Source organism: Pseudopipra pipra, chromosome 1 (genome assembly GCF_036250125.1).
Source record: "Pseudopipra pipra isolate bDixPip1 chromosome 1, bDixPip1.hap1, whole genome shotgun sequence".
Taxonomy (NCBI): Eukaryota; Metazoa; Chordata; class Aves; order Passeriformes; family Pipridae; genus Pseudopipra; species Pseudopipra pipra.
Genome location: NC_087549.1, coordinates 34,527,703 through 34,546,247, shown reverse-complemented (window position 1 = coordinate 34,546,247; position 18,545 = coordinate 34,527,703). Strand labels below are relative to the sequence as shown.

The 18,545-nt window shown below is 35.5% G+C and overlaps 1 protein-coding gene across 3 annotated transcripts in view; it reads left to right on the top strand.

Annotated features, from left to right (window-relative positions):
* PREX2 (phosphatidylinositol-3,4,5-trisphosphate dependent Rac exchange factor 2) overlaps positions 1 to 18,545 on the top strand; it is a 172,234-nt gene that overhangs the window by 60,932 nt on the left and 92,757 nt on the right. For all 3 annotated transcript variants that reach the window (XM_064651352.1, XM_064651348.1, XM_064651354.1), the window contains 6 exons: positions 1,561 to 1,664; positions 8,266 to 8,415; positions 11,130 to 11,274; positions 12,758 to 12,858; positions 16,607 to 16,710; positions 18,028 to 18,077. In XM_064651352.1, the coding sequence (XP_064507422.1) occupies positions 1,561 to 1,664; positions 8,266 to 8,415; positions 11,130 to 11,274; positions 12,758 to 12,858; positions 16,607 to 16,710; positions 18,028 to 18,077 (654 nt within the window). The remainder of the gene's footprint in view (positions 1 to 1,560; positions 1,665 to 8,265; positions 8,416 to 11,129; positions 11,275 to 12,757; positions 12,859 to 16,606; positions 16,711 to 18,027; positions 18,078 to 18,545) is intronic.

The window sequence follows — 18,545 nt, the reverse complement described above, 5'->3', positions numbered from 1 at the left end:
TTGATCCAGAAATTGGTTTTGAGTAGCCGACAAATACATGTTACTGGGTAGATCTTTGACAGATTCCTGGATACATGATAAATACTCTTTTCAGAATTGGTAATTTTTGCTATATTTTGTTGTCCAGCAATTACTGAGTACATATTATCTTTGCAATTTTACTCCACTCAGTTGCATATTTTTGTAGCTCTATTCCAGCTAAAACGGACTTTTGGATGAAAATCTCAAAATCATAAAAGATCATCTATGGTTTCTTCAGTTTTGAGCAATCATGTCGGACATGTCATTAGCTAGTACCATGGTGACATGTCTGCAGACATAAGAATAACTCAATTTAGAACATAATTTCAAAATTGAAGGTGGGAAATTAATTGATTATATGCCAGCCAGATACTTTGGGTATTGATTGGCACATAGTTAAAGAGAGTGTTGCTCATAGGAGCTTTGCACTTTGATAATTTTACAGAAATTGTCCTATCTTTATGGTATGAGATATTTTATGTAATTTCTAAGCATCATTTTGCAGCAGAGTTGTATAAATGTGAATTTCTATATTTGGGGTCACAGTTATAAAGGTCACTAAAGCTATTGGATTTCTCTCACGTTAGAGAGAAAAACTGTGTGATACTGAACCTTTATGCTTGCTGCTGGTTTTGCTTTTTTTCGTTTGTTTGTTTTTTTTAATCTATTATTCAATTTTTGAATAAGACATTTATAGTATAGTGGAGTTATTCATTAGACAATAAGGAAGTAATGACTGAGAAGTGGGTGAAGATTAATTCCTCTTTAGAGCGAGTGAAGGTTAAAATTCAGGTGATCATTAATTCTTAGGAGCAGACCTTTGGTTGATATACAGTATTAATTATCATTATAGGCAAAAATGGACAGAAAATAATCCCTGGTTTATCTGAAATGGGAAAAGCTGTCTAGAACTGGGGTTCTCTAAATACCTTGACTTCACTGGGAACAGAGTTACAGCAATGCAAAGTGCTTTGGAATATATTGCAGTGAAACTGCCACAAAATTTCAGCAATGCTTAATTACAATTCTTGGTTAATCTTTATGTTAGATAGGAAAAATGTTGTCTTCATTCTTCCATACCTAAGTCCCACTTATGAGGCTAACATATGTAGGCCAAGATTTATATCCAAAGATGTTCTTATTTCATTTTTTTCAAACTACCCTTGTACTGAATTTCTAGACTAACACAAGAAGACTACATCAGTCAAGAGGAAAGGTTCTCCCAATGCCTCATTTTGTCTTTGATGGCAGACAATGGCATATAGAAGCCAAAGGGTTGGAACAGAGCTTTTACAGAGTAACACTTTCCTGATGAACTCTCATTCAATCAGCATTTAGCAGCTAACTCTTACCAGCAGTAGCATCTTTGCATTGCCAACAGCAGTGTCCCATTCAGAAATGGTTTCTACAGTTCAATTGCACATGTATAAATGTACCGTGATTCTTACAGTGATCTTTAAATGCTACGTGTTCAGATAGCAGTGCAGAAATGTAGAAGGTGGTGGATGACGTGCTCAGATCTGCTCTTTCTTTAATCAGGCGATTGAAGAACAGCAAAACATCTTCAGATGGCCACCGTTACCTGTTTCGGGGCAGAATAAACACAGAAGTGATGGAAGTAGAGAATGTAGATGATGGAACAGGTGAGTATATTTGTGTTGCTCATTTACAGAGCAGTCCTTCGAGCTGCTGAAATCAAATGCAACTTGATGATTTCTTTGGGAATTGATGGTGCTCCTTCTATTTACAAAGAAAGAGTAAGATGCCACTTTAAAAGCACTATCTATTAGTATCAAAGTTCTGCTTCTTTGAATGGATGACAGCAATGTCATCCATTATTAGCTAGTTGGTCATAGATAACTATTTTATGCTAACATGAGCAGAGTAGTAAAATAAGGTGCCATTTATTGCTCAGCTGAAATTGCATATTTAACTTCATTTTGCAGCATTTCAGCACTCTTAAAGAACTTATCCCTAGGTATGTGGTATATTTATAAAAGCAAATGGAAAACTTACCTCTGTTGGAACGAAACCTCGAACACTATAAATGCTGGAATTGTGACATAAGAAAGTTTTTTTAGCATATCTTTAGCAATATAATCCATATGATTGCTTGAAATTTTCCTGACATATATTAATAAAGTGAAAAAACAAAGTATTCCTACACATGTCAATTTTAGTTTTAGAAACTTGAGTTTAACCTTTGAGCTTAACAATTATTAATTTTCCTTACAATTAATAAATAAAACCCGAAACATTTTGGGCTTTCTAACGTAAAACTAAAAAAAAATAATAAATGAAACTTGCAGTGGCACTGCAAATGTGTGAGCCTGGAGGAGATTTCTGGGAGTTATGTATTACTTCCCATGATACTTTAAAGTAGTGTTAGGTTTGTCCTACCTCTGCTATGGATTCAAAGCATTTCTTAACGTAATTGTGTTCTAAAATTGAGCATTAATGACAATGATTCTACAGTGGAAGTAAGCTTCATAGGAATTGAATATTTCTTTAAAATTAAGATTATCTTTTTCTAATCTTGAGTTCCTTGTTTTCAAAATAGTTTGTTCACTGGGTAGACAGTAGAACTGACTTGGAGAACAAATTGCCTGTTGTTCTTATTGCCACAAATTAGTCTCTCTTCCATCTCTTATTTTAAAGTCTTTCATGTGTGGTGTTTGGGCGTTTTTGTTCTTTGCCCTTTGGAGGTTTTTTTTTTAATTCAGTTTGCTTCCGTCTTTTGTCATTAACCCTCAGTTTTATAAAGAAATTACATTAAAAATGCTTGGAATTCATAACTGAAGTGTCTAGACCTGAAACTCCGCTGGTGCCAAGTAGGACAGAATAATTACTGTAGTGCTGCAATGTGGGATGTCTACTATTAATCCCAGAGTTGTTTGGCTTTTCTGAGAACATTATTTTTCAATTTTCTAGTTTGTGTTCCAGAATACCACATCAGAGCCTTCTGTGCAGTAGTGGTGCCTATTCCGTTATATTTTATACTGTGTTAATGTCTGAGAATAGGTCCTGTTAACTACTTTCATTTCTGTACTGAGTTTTATCTTATAATTTCTACAAAATATTGACCATTCAGAGTTTGTATCTTGTTCCCTAAAGCTTTTGAAATGCTTCTTTTCTTAGTTCCATGAACAGTGGAAAATGCTGAACATAAGGTAGAGCACTATGGTGTCACACTTGATGTATTACCTGTGCTTACCAGACATTTTTTGTAAGAATTCCTTGACATCTGTTTTGGGCTATGTCCTTCACCAGGCCCACCAATTTAGTTAGTGATTTTAAGCTGTCCATGGGTACCTTGTAATAAATTTCTTCAAGCCTCTTTGACTTGAATATAGTTTATTCAATATTCTGTATCCTGCTATTTCCCTTTTCTGGCCTGTATTCTTGCCCAGTTTTTAGCTTTATTTTAGCATCTCAGTAATTTGTTTATGCAAAAAAAAGAGTTGATTGTTTCAGTCTTTCTTGTTGTGTATTATTTGAAACCCTTTACTTTTTTTTCACCTTCCTTCTATATGCTTTAGAAATAAAAGTTTCCCTGTTTGCATTATGTCACTTTCTAAGACGGCATCTCTTTGCTTGTAACTCTTGATGTTACTGTGGCCCCAGAGGCTTATACCCAACATCTTCTTCCTGATGAATATTCCAGGAATTCTATAACTATTCTTCTTTCACTGATCCCAACCTGCATATTGCCACACTTTTAGTGTTGGTGTTAGAAAATATTTCTTTGGTCTTCTTTCCGTGACTATCCTGTATTGCTCAAATCTGTCCTACCTCTCTTTGTTTACTTGTTCTAGCTATCCGGTCCTTGATCTCTTTCATGCCGCTCATTTTGCTTCCTGCGCATTTGTTTTCTTCCTCAATGAATCATCAGTATAATTTGGCTAAGCACAAATAGCCTTCCTCTACACTCCAGACACTAGTAGTATAATTTCCTCCAGCCACAGGAAATTTTGCTACTGTCCCCATTTTCTATAGCTTTGCACACAGTCCTCATGGCTATCATGCTTCCTTCCCACTTGCTCTCCTAAGCCATATCAAATCCTGTCACTTTTATATATACATTATTTCCAAAATCCATACTTCTTTCCACTTCTGAGACATCAGTTAATGGTTTGGTTATTTTGATTTCTAGCTTATTAGAGTTAGTGGATGCCCAATCCCTGGAAACATTCACAGTCAGGTTGAACAGTGCTCTGAGCAACCTGATTAAGCTGAAGATATCCCTACTTATTGCGGGGGGATTGGACTAGGTGATCTTTAAGGTCCCTTCCAACCCAAACCATTGTATGACTCTATGATTATTCTTATCTGTTTTTTTTAACTTATCACCACATTTTTGCTTTCAGTTTTTCCAATATCCTAAAATATTTTTTTCCTTGTAATTACTGCTATTTCATCCCTCCTTTCAATGGTTCTCTCTGAAATATGAAAATGTTTTTGTTATTTCTCTGGAAGGTGACACTTTGACACCTTAGTACCCTTTTATTGTTACCTCCTCCTGCTTTTTTATGTAACGCCCCTGGTGTTCTCCTTCCTTCTGGTACTTGTGTATCCCGTCTCCTCACACTGATATTTTTTCTTTCACTCAGATCATGATGCCCTTCTTTAACCTTCCTCTGTTCTGCTTGCTTTACTGTTCTCATTTGTGAGACCCAGATGTCTTGTTTCTCATCCCCTGTAGTCATCTCTGTTTGAACTGTAACCCAGTACTATTCTGCTGCTTTCTGTCTCATCGCATTCCCAAGTGTAGCAATATGATTGTCTGAGCCGCATTCACATTAGCTTTGCATAGTATTGTATTATTTTACGCTCCTTAATCATCTATTACCTATTACTTTCTGTGATTCTTAATTTAGAGTGGAAGCTCTGAGTGCAGAGTGCTTGTATTTTCACATCTGTGCAGGACTTCCTCATGTACTCTATATGGAGTTCTTTACAGACATTAAAGACTATTGAGTCTAGATGATACTTCCACAGTTATTTACTGTAGATTTTGGGATCCCCTTCTCACTTTATATAAAGGTCTCTATAAACAATAGGGCTCCGGGAAACAGGGCAAACTGAGAGTGTTTGCTCTCAGCATTGATAGAGGTAAGAATGTAGTCTTCCTTGTTTGTAAGTAGAAGCATAGAAATAGGAAAACAGATTCCCAGTGTGGTTTATTATCATGCTAATGACGTGCCTACAGAAATTAGCAAAGCTTTTTCTGAAAAGCAATTTTTCTTTGATGAAATTACGCCTTGGCTGAGCAGTACAGTTGGTGTGAGCTTTCTTTTTTTGTTACAGCACCATGATGCACTCTGCTTTTTCCTAATTGCACTGATTAAAGTGGAATGCATATTACCTATCAGGGTAGAGTATTTGTGATCTCAAAACAGTGTGGCTACACAGCCACTTGCAAGTTTTAGAAAGATGGATATATTGTAATGTGGTTTTTTTTCTGTAGCAGTTTTTCTTATTCAGTTTTGAAAGAAAAACATATTTCTGAAGATATTCACAAGCCATTAAATGAATCTTATTTAGTTTATGAAGGAAAGCACTTGGGAGTTAGGAAATACCAGATTTTTGTTTGCTATAGCATAGTAGTTCTGTCCCCTGTTGTTTTGAAATGAGGTATGATACAGAAAAAATAGAGGATGATAATGGTAACTAGAAGCTGCTTCAAAAAGTGTACATAGGAGAATGGCAGTTGATACTGTGCAGCAGTTACTTCCTTGGTATTTCTGAGCATTGATGCTCCCAAGAACCTCAAGTCTGAGAAATTTAGAAGACCTTCAATACAGAGATTTCTGTTTATTTTTTTAAGGGAAGAAGAAAATTCTATTGTATATGGCTGTAACAAATTGCTTCTTATGCATCACTTAAATGTTTGAGTCTTTAATTTTGAAAAATGTATTACAATTCAAAATACAAGCATTAACATATTACCACATAACATTAAAAGATGATGTCATCTTGTAGGCTTAATGATTTGTTGATCATGCTGGTTCAGACTTCACATCGAGTGATTGAAGTCTCATGCTCTTCTTCTTTCTGTAACCATTATGTCAGATTTGCAAATTATTTGTTTAGCTTGACTGGCAGCTGTGATTGACATGATGTGAAGAGTGCACGTATGTGCTGTGCAGCTGGCCAGCCAGAATATGCACACCTCCTGGCTGGCCAGCCAGCATGGCTGCAGCTCTTGACCAGATTTTGTCCAAAAAGTCCAAAGAAGGTAGGAGTTTATATGGGATGATAACGTAATGCTGAAATGTTCTTGACTACAGGCATGGGTGTACTGGGGAGAACAAATTGCTCATGGGAGCCTTGGAGGACTGTAGTCATGGGGAGCATGAAGAGCAAAAGAGAAAGCAAGGGTGTTGCAGTGAAAGGCAGAGACTGAAGTCAAAGTGGCCGTCACAGCAGTGGTTTATTGTTGCAAAACTGGGCAACAGTTACATGTCTTCCTCCACCTGAACTCACTGCCGTCTGTGTACATTAGGCAGTCATAACACCTAGCTTGGTGATTGGGCCTTTCACAAAATTCATTGAGTTTGTAGTGGCATGAGATAAATGTAGTCAAACTGCTAGTGCTCTTGACCCTGCAGTTAGAGATCTTCAGAGGCCAAGGAAGCTGCGTGTTTAAAAAGTCACCTCTACACTGAGATATTCAAGGGTCTGGACGAGCCATTTTTTCCCTTGACTGCTGACTCTGATTTTCTGAGAGTGCTTGAATAGTATGATAGGTAGTTTTCAAGAAATGGTGTTTTTAAAGGGACAAAGGATATTCTGAATAGGCTATACAAATAAAAATATGATAAAAAGGTAAGTGGTATAAACATGATGTTGCAAAAATACTTGACTTCATTTTCTTCCCGTTCATAACTTGCTTGCACTTTCTTGCATGCTTTGAGTACTAGAAGGTTTTGTTGGTTTAGAAATTAGCCATCAGTCTCATGGTTTTCTAGTGGTTCCTGACATTTCCCAGCCCGGTACACAAAGCTTGGCTGCTTTCCATCTAATTAAAATGCAAAGTTATTGAAAGGATACTAGCATGTCTGCTGAGATTTATGATAAATCTTAGCAAGCATTTCAGTAAGGGTTTCAGTTTCAGAAAATCCCATCTCATCATACAAAATAGGGCTGAATTATGAAAAAGTATTTACAAAACAAAAAGCTTTGTAGTTATTATAGTAGTTCAGGACTTGCCCTAGGACTTTCTTGCCTCTTAATGAAACTTTGTGGTGAGAAAACGTTGACCTTTGATTTTTCTAAACACTTTGTATGGTAGTTGCTAGCTCTAGTTTTTTAGTCTTTATTTTATGTAAAAAAAAAAAATTTCTTATCATAAGGAATTTATGTCTCCCGAGTTTTCCCCCAGGAAATGCGGGTAATCTTAGTGAAGGATAGTTAGGGGTATTAGTTTTGGAATTTCTGAATAAGATTTATGGGCCAGCATATTAAAATAGAATGTTACAGAAGTAATAAGTAGTAAGTAATAAGGGTTTGATTTTTATATCATAGTTATTTTTACATGTTAAGAGTCAGAAGTTCAAGATACCTAAGAACTGTTATCTCTCCTACAGGATGCACACTGAACATAGGGCTATTTAAAAAAATTATTTCAAATTATTGCATATTTCAAAAATTATGCATTTGGGGTTTGTTTTTTTTTTTTTTACATCAAAGAACATCTTGTATTATATTTCAGTTTGTTTAAACTAGTAAGTGTAGATATTTATTTATTTGGGTAACCAGTAAAAATACATCAAATATATGTGATGTGCTTACTTGTCAAATTGAAATTGTATTTTACCCCCTGTAAAGTCCTTTTTTAAACTTAATAGTAAATCATTCAATCAGCACAGCAGCTCTGAGCAACTTAAGGGACAAAACCAAAATGCTGTTTGTTTAAGGAATTATTTATTACAGTTTAACACAAACAGAAGTACTCTAAATACTGTTATCTGTTGTTTTAATAGGACTCTGCCTGTTTTAGTATCGAGTTTATACCTTCTTCCATATGCTACGCAATTCTTTGTTACATTTTACAAAGGACATTGTTTACTAAACATTAAAACTACAATTTATTTATAACAGTTCACAAGTGGCACAGGTAACTTTAATTTTTATTCTTCTGTATCTCCTGGGCTTCGTGTGTACTGAGAGTTCTTAGTAATTGTAACAACTATTGCTTTTTGTAAGAATTGAGACTCTTTAAGCCATTTTATCTATTCTTAGCTGACTACCACAGCAGTGGCCACACTGTTATTAATGGCTGGAAGATCCACAACACGGCAAAGAATAAGTGGTTTGTATGCATGGCAAAAACCCCTGAAGAGAAGCAAGAATGGCTGGAAGCAATTTTGAAAGAGCGAGAGAGGAGAAAAGGTAGGTTAATAAACTTCCTTGTGTTGCTTTGCCAGAAAGCCATGTTGTATTTTTATGTTGAGATATAAAGAAAACCAGCTGGTAGGCAAACTTGTGGTGTCAGATTCCTCTGAAGATTTATGAATAACAGCTTGGGAAAAATAAATCAAGCTTGTACTAGGAAGGGCTTTATGTCTTCAATCATGTATGCTGGTAGTGAATGCTGTTTTGGAAATGGGGAGATGATTTAACCTGTGATTTTATAGCTTATCCTCGACCAGTATAAATTGTCATAAACTCATTGAGACCTGTGTAATATTATGGTTTTTGGTATCTGAGGGTCTGTCCTAAATGCCTTGTGTGATTTTTATGCATTGATTCCCTTTGGGAGTGGCCATTTGAATCACTGAAATGAGCAGGCTTTCAGTGTTGGATTTTAATGCGGATGGTCTAAAGTGAAATGGTACAGAACGTACCCACCACCCCGTCTTTGATGTATTCTCCCCTACCAAAAAATTAAGAAATCAGCAGTGGCAAACCACTATCTTTTTGAATAACTGAATTAAGGTGAAAGAATACTTGGATGAAATATAATCCTGATCTCAAATGTGACCATGAATAAATTCATGTGTTCAAGGTGAACCCAGCAAAAAGTAGAAGCAGGGAAAGATGACACCTCATAATTTTCTGGAGCTAATTTCATTTGCAAGCTAAAATATCCATATTAGTAATGTGGTTTGGAGCCTTGATATTGAAGGAAAATATGGCCTTGTATTTAGGTCTGTAATGCTTTTCCTGAATTGTGTAGATTTTCTGTTGCCTGTTGCAGTAATTGTTGTTTTGTGCTTCTGTTGTAAATGGAGACCAAGAATATTTTCTTTGGTTTTTTAAAGTTGAATACTGGATGCTTGTAGAACATCTGTTGTAGGACCAGAATTTCAAATAGGGTATTTGAACACTGGCTAATTAATAGTGTCACCAGGAATTAATAGCAGAAAAGCTAAAAAGATGCTTTAACATTTTAAAACCTCAACATTTTTAAAATAACAAATGAGAAAGCAATGTGGTAGAGATGGTGTCAAATACAACAAAACCCAGGTTTGTCTGGTGCTGTATAGGACCTTGTCTGGAACCTACTAAAATGTTTTCAGTAAATTCCAGTTCACTGTTAAGTTTCTTGACTCCCTTGGGCTCTTGGTACCTCAGATAAGAAATACAAAGATTAAGTAGGTGTACTTTATGTTGATGAATTCTTACTATTTCACACTAATAAACTGAGCAGCTGGTAGGAGGGATGAGTTTGAGCTAAACCTTGGCAAGCTTGAGGTCTGAGGTAGCTATCCAAAAGCCAAGACATGTCTTAGGATTTTAGCATTCTAAAAATTTGTGGAAATTTTCAGCTCCTGATGTTTTCAGTGGGTTTGCCAAACAACGAGACAACCATGAAACAAAGAGGAGAAGATCTGGGGCACACATAGATTCAGGTTGCAACACAGAATCTCCAAAAACAAATGAGTTGGAAGACTCAGAGATTCAATGGACTTAGAGAAACTCAACCTATGCTTTTATTTGGAATCCATGCAGCAGAAGCTGAGCTAAAAGGAGAGAATGCCCTTAATGAAGTAATTCAGTTTTCAGCTTTGGTAATTGAATTATGAACTAGGACCTTTTCATAGGTTGTATTTTCTTGCTAGGAGAAATCAAGCTGAATTGGAAAATTTTACTGAAGTCTTTCTGTCAGTTTGGTGGCTTTCCTGTAAACACCTGTTATCTGCAAACTTACTGAGGGTGCACTTGATCCCACTGTCTGTGTCATCGACGAAGATACTGGAGAGCAACGATTCCAAGACAGAGTACTGAGGGACACCACTTGTCACCTGTACAGTTATATGTACAGTTATAGTTTAAAAATTATGAAAATCTGAACAGAAACTGAGAACATGTACACAAGACATTCAAGAAATGTGTGGTTCTGTCCAGCATTAATAACTGTTTATTGAGAAAGCGTGTGGGATATGAAAGTCGGTGGTATTCCTTGAACACAAGCTTTTGTGAATGGCCATAGGATGCATAGTTCAACAAAAACTGGATTTGATCATCTGTTAATCTGTTACTCAAAAAACATAATGATTTTTTCAAGAAGATAAACAGGAAAAAAATAAACCAGTAAAAAATATTGAACTAAACCCCTTGATAGCTTTCCATTGTTGAAAAAATCTTGAAGCAAATAAAAATCAAGTCACGTATATGCTTTTGTGGAAAAGGGGTGAATTAATCTGATGTGAAACTAACATACATATAACAGTTAACCAGTTACTATTAACTGGAAATTTGAAAAATATTCCTTTAAGTGAAGACATTTTTATTATCACATGATAAAAACAAAACCAAGGTTCTTTTATTTTAAATGTGTGAAGACATGACTACTGCCTTGCAAATATTCATATACTGAAATCTGAAAATCACAGCTTTAGTATTTATTACTAAAAAGTTAGCGGTGATGTTGAATGACTAGTAGTTTAACTTCACTATAAGGAACTTAAAAATATCTTTTGGTTATGCCTTATGAGGATCAGATGTTCATAGTTTAACTTGATTGTTGGGAAAAAATGGAAAACAGTTCCTTTACGGTTTTTTTTTGGTATTAAAATATTGGTATTGCTTCTCCATTTTTGGGAAGATATTGAAATATAATGGCAATAGCACTTCATAAAGTTTTAATGCATTTTTGACAGGTTTAAAATTGGGCATGGAACAGGACACTTGGGTGATGATCTCTGAGCAAGGAGAAAGACTGTACAAAATGATGTGCAAACAAGGAAATCTCATCAAAGACAGGAAGAGGAAATTAACCACTTTTCCCAAATGCTTTCTTGGAAGGTATTATATGCGTTTGATAGCATGAATTTTTACCATATAAAAACACATTTTAAATCTTCTTTGGGATTCTGCGAAAACCACTCTTCATTTGCAATGTCTGTTAGGCCTATTTGCCTCACAGAGTTTAGCCAAAATGTAAATTGGTCTGCCTAAAATTTATGAATATATACTTATATTGCAAAGTAGTTCTGTTAAAGAGACAAGGCTGCAAAGGCATGATGAAAATATGAAAGTGTGTCACGTGAATTAGTTTCTTTAAAGAAATGATTCCCAACTTGTTTAATGCATTTTGTCTCTATAATGATTAGTTTGGGGTGTAAAGTTTATTTGTTATTTATTCCACTTAAAACAATCTCTGTCTCTAAAACTGCTCCTGTCCTCCTCTTGCTTGAATGTCAAGAACAGAGTTACTAAGTAAGGTTTATGTAGTTAAAAATTTACCCGTATTATCAGGGGAATCTTTATAATGCCATATTATACCTACATCTTAAGACTGGATGAAAGAGAAAGAGATAGATACCCTAAAAATGTGTTTATGGAAAAAAAGGGTTTATCACTTATTTCATTTGACCATTAGATGGTTAAGCATAAAAAGCACTTTTATAAAGTACAGCAAATTTTACACAAACAAATTGTAATGAAGATACCACTGGGTTTAAAAGCGGAAATGAAACTTGGGAGATTCTTATGTGCTGTCAGAAGTGCCATAGTTGAAGAGAATGGAAACCAGGATTAAGATTACTGATTGAGTTATGGTTGAGTCGTATTTCCTCAGTGAAGTTGTTGGAAGCAGGTAAAGAATACACTCGTGGTGAGGGAGCTGTTTAAACCTACCATCAGATGGCCGCTTTTCTGTGCTGTGTTTGGAGTGGACCCTTTTGAAGACCACTTCTGCCAGCCTCTGGGTCACCCATGGCAGTGAAGGTTGCACTACCTCATTACGCTTTTGATTCGTAACCTACACGTATGCTATAAAGTTGATGTCTCTGAACTGCATCAGTTTTATTGTGATACAAGGCAGGCATTTCCTGCACACGAAGTATATACTTTGTATATATGCTCAGGATGTCATGTTGGACACACCTTAGAAGTAACAAACCTACTGTTCTGTCATACTGTGGGTGTGGTCTGTCGTCATGACATATCTGTCCTGGGCAGGTGCAGTATGTGTGTCTGGGATTGCCTTATATTGGTCTGTCTGGTCAAATGTGGCTATGCTAGTTTAGGAAATCCCAGAAAACATGGGAAGTCTTCACTATGTGCCAGGTAAACTTTATGCATGGAAAACTTCTGAGCAGAAAAAAGAAAACATCTCATGGGAAACCATATGTGTTTACATAAAAATAAAGGGGGTATGATAATTTCAAGATCACTAGGCTTAAGAATCGCTCACTAGACTAGTTAGAAACACTAGTAATGGAGATGGAAATGCAGTAGATTTGGTAGTATGACATGTAAAGTTTGTTTTCTGTGTCTATTTCAGTGAATTTGTGTCCTGGTTGTTGGAAATTGGAGAGATACACAAATCTGAAGAAGGTGTTCATCTTGGCCAAGCTTTATTAGAGAATGGCATTATCCATCATGGTAAATATAGTCAGTTTTAAATTACTTCTTTTCAAGATAATTATTGTAATTAGAATGTACTTAATTTTGTCTGACAAAAATATGGTCTTGTTAACGCAAGATGGTTTGTTGAATTTGCATTATATCCTTCCAAGGACCTCAAGAGCCCATTGTCCATGCACAGCAGATTTACTGGTAAAGGCTTGATTGATTTAATCACATTATATCTATGCTGTTGGGATCACAACATTGAAAACAGGGACCTAGAGAAACATTGCTGTTCTCTTGTAAGCAAAAATAAATTCTAGGGGAACAGAGAATGGTACACTGCTTTTAAGGATTTTAACCTTTATTAAGGCCAGGCATTTTAGGGATACATGTTCAACTAAGAATTATGCAAGAGAGTGAGTCACAGTTGGCTGTTGATAAACGTGCCTGCTCATCTGTTAGGTATTACAACTCAAGCTGATGGAATCCAGCCTAGAACCCAACAATTTAATCTTTTGAATTTTAAGGCCTTCTTTTCACTATATTATATAGTTACTAAAATTTATATTTTTATGCTGAAACTTTAAGTCAATTCTGTGCATTTAGCTCATTGTGGAGAGAAGTATCCCTCAAATGACCAATAAGAATGTTTAATTTCTGCAGGTAATTTGCATTGGCAGCATTTTTCTCTTTCCAGAGCAGGTCCTCATCTCTGTCCCTATTACAAGGTATAGTCTAACAGGACCATATAAATGAACTGGAGAAACTTCTGGTTTTGAAGGCATATTTGGCATACAATAGGTACAGTCACTTAAAAAGCAAATGATGAAACAGCTGTCAAGTTAGCTAATGTTCCATCATAGATCCAGGGTGTAAATTTAGATGGATTCATTGATAATATACACTTCAAAACTCCATCTAGTACACTACTATACTCCATCCAGAAATGAATTTAATACTGATTAATAATGATGTTTTTAGTGTCCTTGACTGAAAAGAAAGTGGAAGAAACATAGTGCCACTTAGCTGTGTGTGTTCTAAACACATGCAAAGTAGGAGGAAAAAAATTAGGGTTATTCATCAGTGGTCATGTAGCCTTTAATTCTTTAATGTCAGTCTACATGACTTTCCTCCACAATCATTGAAATGTCAGATGCCATTATGTTTACTACACACAGAGAAATTGTTTTCAATGAAATCATTTAGTTGCCAGATTCTTTTCCTGATCTTGTAATTTATATCCTAAATGCAATCATAGAATTTCTCAATACAGAATCAAATGAATATTGTGTAGTTTCATGAGATAAAAGGGTAATTATATTAGAGCATAGAAATGTAAGCCAGACATGCTACTTTGAATAGTGGATCCAGCTGTGGTTCACTGAAAATAGCATTCTTAAAATAGAGTTGAATGAACCATCTGTTTTCACAGAGGGATCAAGGGAGAAAGAAAGTTTGGCTGTTATTTACATTGCAAATATTGTAGAGGTCTTTGTTAGAGTTTGCATATTCATGAGGCCATCATTGTCACTGTGCTGGAGTTCATTCTAGCAATGACAGAACCATGTTGTGATGGGCACTGTTTTACTTCCTGGTGTGTGAACTCTTGGAAGTAGAAAAGTTATGGCTTTTCCTTTTTTTTTTTCCCCTCCACTTTGTATAAGAGGAAAAATTTTGTTGTATCTTGCTATGCTGCTATTTTAAATCCACCTGGTAGAATTCTGTGATATCTGAAATTACTTGTAGCAGTCAGTGGGCTGAGATACTTGGTCCAATCACTTGCTTGTGATGACGAGAAATGGAAGCTTTGTCTCAAGGTAGTAAGGAGCTTTGTAGTTACAAAAATAAACTGAATATCAGAGAGTTTTAAAATGAATAAGTATTTCTGTGGCTGCGCAGTTTCTTGGACTGATGTACTGATGTGATTTAGAATTACACTGGCAAAGAAGTAAATGAAAAGACCAAATGTGTTCCTTTTTCTTCATCTGTGCCATATAAATATGTATCCCAGCATAAATGTAGGTACAATGCTGGAAGTGATATGTAAACCAACTTGGGCTTTCTTATTTTAGTGGTAATACAGCTTTTCATCAGCTTAAGTGTTTGAAACTCAGGATGTGCCAGCCCTGTGGAGCTACTGCCTTAGTTTCTGGTGCACTGTGGTAAATCAGGACTGCAAAGACAGAGTGGCACTCAGAGGGCATAGCCTGCTCTGTTCATGATGGGCATGCAAGAAAGGAAAGGTGGTTTGTGATCCCAGTTCCCTCCCAGTGCATCCGTGGAACAATAATGAACAACTTGGGCTTAGGCAAAACTGTCCTGGTGGTTTTTCTATTTTCAGCTCTTAATTTATGTTAATCTAGTGGAATATGTTTTTTCTTCAACCACAAGAATTTTTTCTTAATTACAGAACTAGAAGATATCTTTTTTCCCTGAGTTAAATGGTCACAATCCATTAAAATCCATTTAGATACTTACGCTAGGCATTATATGTGAAAATTTTGTAGTCTGTATCTGATGTATGATACGTAAAAAGCTTAGAAATTATTTTGAATAATCACCTTAGCATGAGCCATCAGTTCAAGGCAATTGGAATAGTGTCCTGGGCTTTCCTATTAGTAGATATATCAAATGCAGGTAGAGAAGTTATTCTCCTCTTGCACATGACACTAGTGAAACCATTTAATATATGAAGTTCAGTTTTTATATCTGTGTGTCAGATGATGTGTGGAGATAGTGAGGAGCTTGAAGAAGCATGAAAAATGACACAGACAGAAGGCACCTTACTGTACAAAATTTATGATGCCTAACTAAGTTTTTGGAAGAGAATTATATATGATGGCTTAATCAGTTACACCTAATGCTGTCAGGTGTGTTACTCTGATAAATGAAGACATTACATTACCCTTCTTTATCAACTGATGACATGTAAATTTAGTTTCAAAATTAAAGCTTACAACTGCAAGCAAAACTATAATTAATAAAAAAGTTATCCTAGGACAGTGCCAGTGGCTAATGCTGTCCTCAGCCATCAAATGGATCAGCTGTTTTTCAGAAAGACTTGCAGTAGTACTATTTCCAGGAGAAGCTTTGTATCCTATGATATGACTGTTTTGACAAAACACTTGAAGTTTTGAGGTTTGGTGCTGGAATCTTGTGAAATGCTGGAAATCCACTTGCTAAGATTGTTTTTCATGGGTCTTTGGGGAAATAGATTATCAAAATTTTTGTAATGATTGCCAGTCTCTTGCACTTATGACCTCTGCCTGTCTATATATAGGGGAAGACATTCCCTCTCCCTTTTTTCCCCAGTTCGGGACTGGCCAAATGTATTGGGAAGGGTTCATATCTTTACCTAATCATTTGAGATTGGCCTCAGCAAGAATGAGGACAGAAAATAATGTGTGAGAATAATATGAATAGTTGGAAAAGAAGTCTTATTTGGATATTTAGTCGATAAGTTTTGCAAAGTGCTGAAGACTAGAAAGATTTGAGTACCTAAATTTCATGCTGTTCCCTATCTGTTTTCCTTATTCTTTGCCATGTGACTTGAAATTGTTTGGTTTTTTCTTTACTACTTAGATGTTCTAAGAAATACTGTCACCAGTGATGTAAAGGAACTTAAAGTAGATGATCTAATTGGGCTTCCTGCCCTTCCTGTCTGAAATCTACCTGTTTCTGTGTAATGGGCTGTTATTAGAAGAAATGATGCTGACCTTTTTCTCTCTTGTTGATTTCTTCAGAAAGTAATCAAACAATACTTTTTTTTTTTTAAATTTAGTTACAGATAAGCACCAATTCAAACCTGAACACATGCTATATAGGTTCCGATATGATGATGGAACATACTACCCCAGAAATGAGATGCAGGATGTGATCTCCAAGGTACAGAATAAAATAGTTGCTATTATTAGGAAGGACACATCAGAAACTGAGGCTCTGCTTGAAAAATAATGTAAAGTATTATACTGGAATAAACAACATCCCCTCACAGTTGCCAGTCTCAATGTCAATCAAATTTAGTTTTCCATTTGTAAGATTTTTGTTTCTTGTTATACATTTTAAATAAAAAATGAAAGATTACTGTTATTTAGTTATAGTTATTATTCAGTAGTTTCATGTGCAGGAGGCATTGCCTAGGTTTGTGGGGGATTCTGAAGCTAGTGTTTCAGTCTGTTGTATTTTTCAGTCCATTTTCATAGATACGAAGCTATAAGAAACTGATTTTAAATTTCTCTTAAATTTGCATGTCTTTTATTAGTGCCTTAACAAGGCAGTAAATCTATAGTTATGTAGATGTTCAAACACACGTAGGTAGTGCTATACATCTGTGCTACTGAGCATAATGAAAAGATTGATCAAAGGTGCCTTTAAACTCATTAATATTCAAATTTTTCATGATTTTGAGTCAGTCAAAAACGTCTGCATTTGAGTATTACAATACAGTGTCGTTCACTTTTTTGCTGGCACTTGTTAATATAAGGTGCATCTAGAGGAATCTTCAGTACTGAACTACCAGGCAGAGGAAAGTATGATGGAATCTAATTTGACACTGTTATACACTGTTCTTCTTGCATGTTGTGAACATAATTGGGTTTTGTTAGTTCACTAAGTAATACTAATGTGTTTTGCTTTTATAAATGCAATTTTCTGATGGTAGTTTCTTAAACTACTCCAAATGTTTAATTTTTTGGTTTGTAAATGAAAACATTTCTAATTTTTGAATATTTTGCATTTTTAAAATGGATTAGTTGTAATTTCAATTTATAAGTGAAGTATTGATCCATATAATGAAATAACAGTATTTTTTACTTTCATTACTCAGTTGTGTGTAAAGTAACAACCAGTATTTAGGACAACCCTAATGTATGGAGACATTGCTTTATTTTTTTGTACTTTCTTTCAAATTATTTCAAACCTTCAGAATTTTTTAGTGCTACCTTAAAGCTAATCCTTTTTGCATGTGTCTCAGTGAAGCTCAGTTTAGACTGGACATGTTTGCTTCCTCATAATTTATTCACCAATACTGTTATCTGGAAAGATTAAGTTTTGGCACATGAAAATACATAAAAATTTGAACAGACTCTTTTGCTGTGTAAATGAAGTGCATTTACAACATACGGGCTTCCTTACTGTGCCCATGCCTCTTATGTACTGTGTGATGTGAACATGGGGTTAACACCACCTCTTTCTCTTTAACAGGGTGTACGACTGTACTGTCGCCTTCACAGTCTGTTTACCCCAGTAATTAGGTGAGTCCAATTGGGAAATCCTTAGAGAGTCATTTGGAAGTAGTATATAATCTGAAGATACTGTGTTTGAATGTAGAAACCTAATCCATCCCTTCAAGATTGGTCTTTTGAGAGTAATCAAATAAGACTGAAGGGCTATCAAGACAAAAAGTATAACCGAATCCTTAAGTGACTACCAACTCTGTTCAATATGACTTTTTTAACAGGCTTCTGGGCCTTCTAGGTCCTGATGGATATGCCTATATGCTTACTGTATATGTTAGTATACTCCTTCACTTACACTCCATTACCTTGTCTGGGGAGTCACAGCTGTAACAACACACCTGCCTTTATACTCCAGTGCCATTGTCACCCAAGTAAGATGTAGTCAGCCTCCACCTTTCTGTTTACATTGAAAGGTTTAATTAGCTTTTTTTCTCCAGAAGAAACTTCTGAACCATTATAAAATGCTCAATTCACACCTGCACT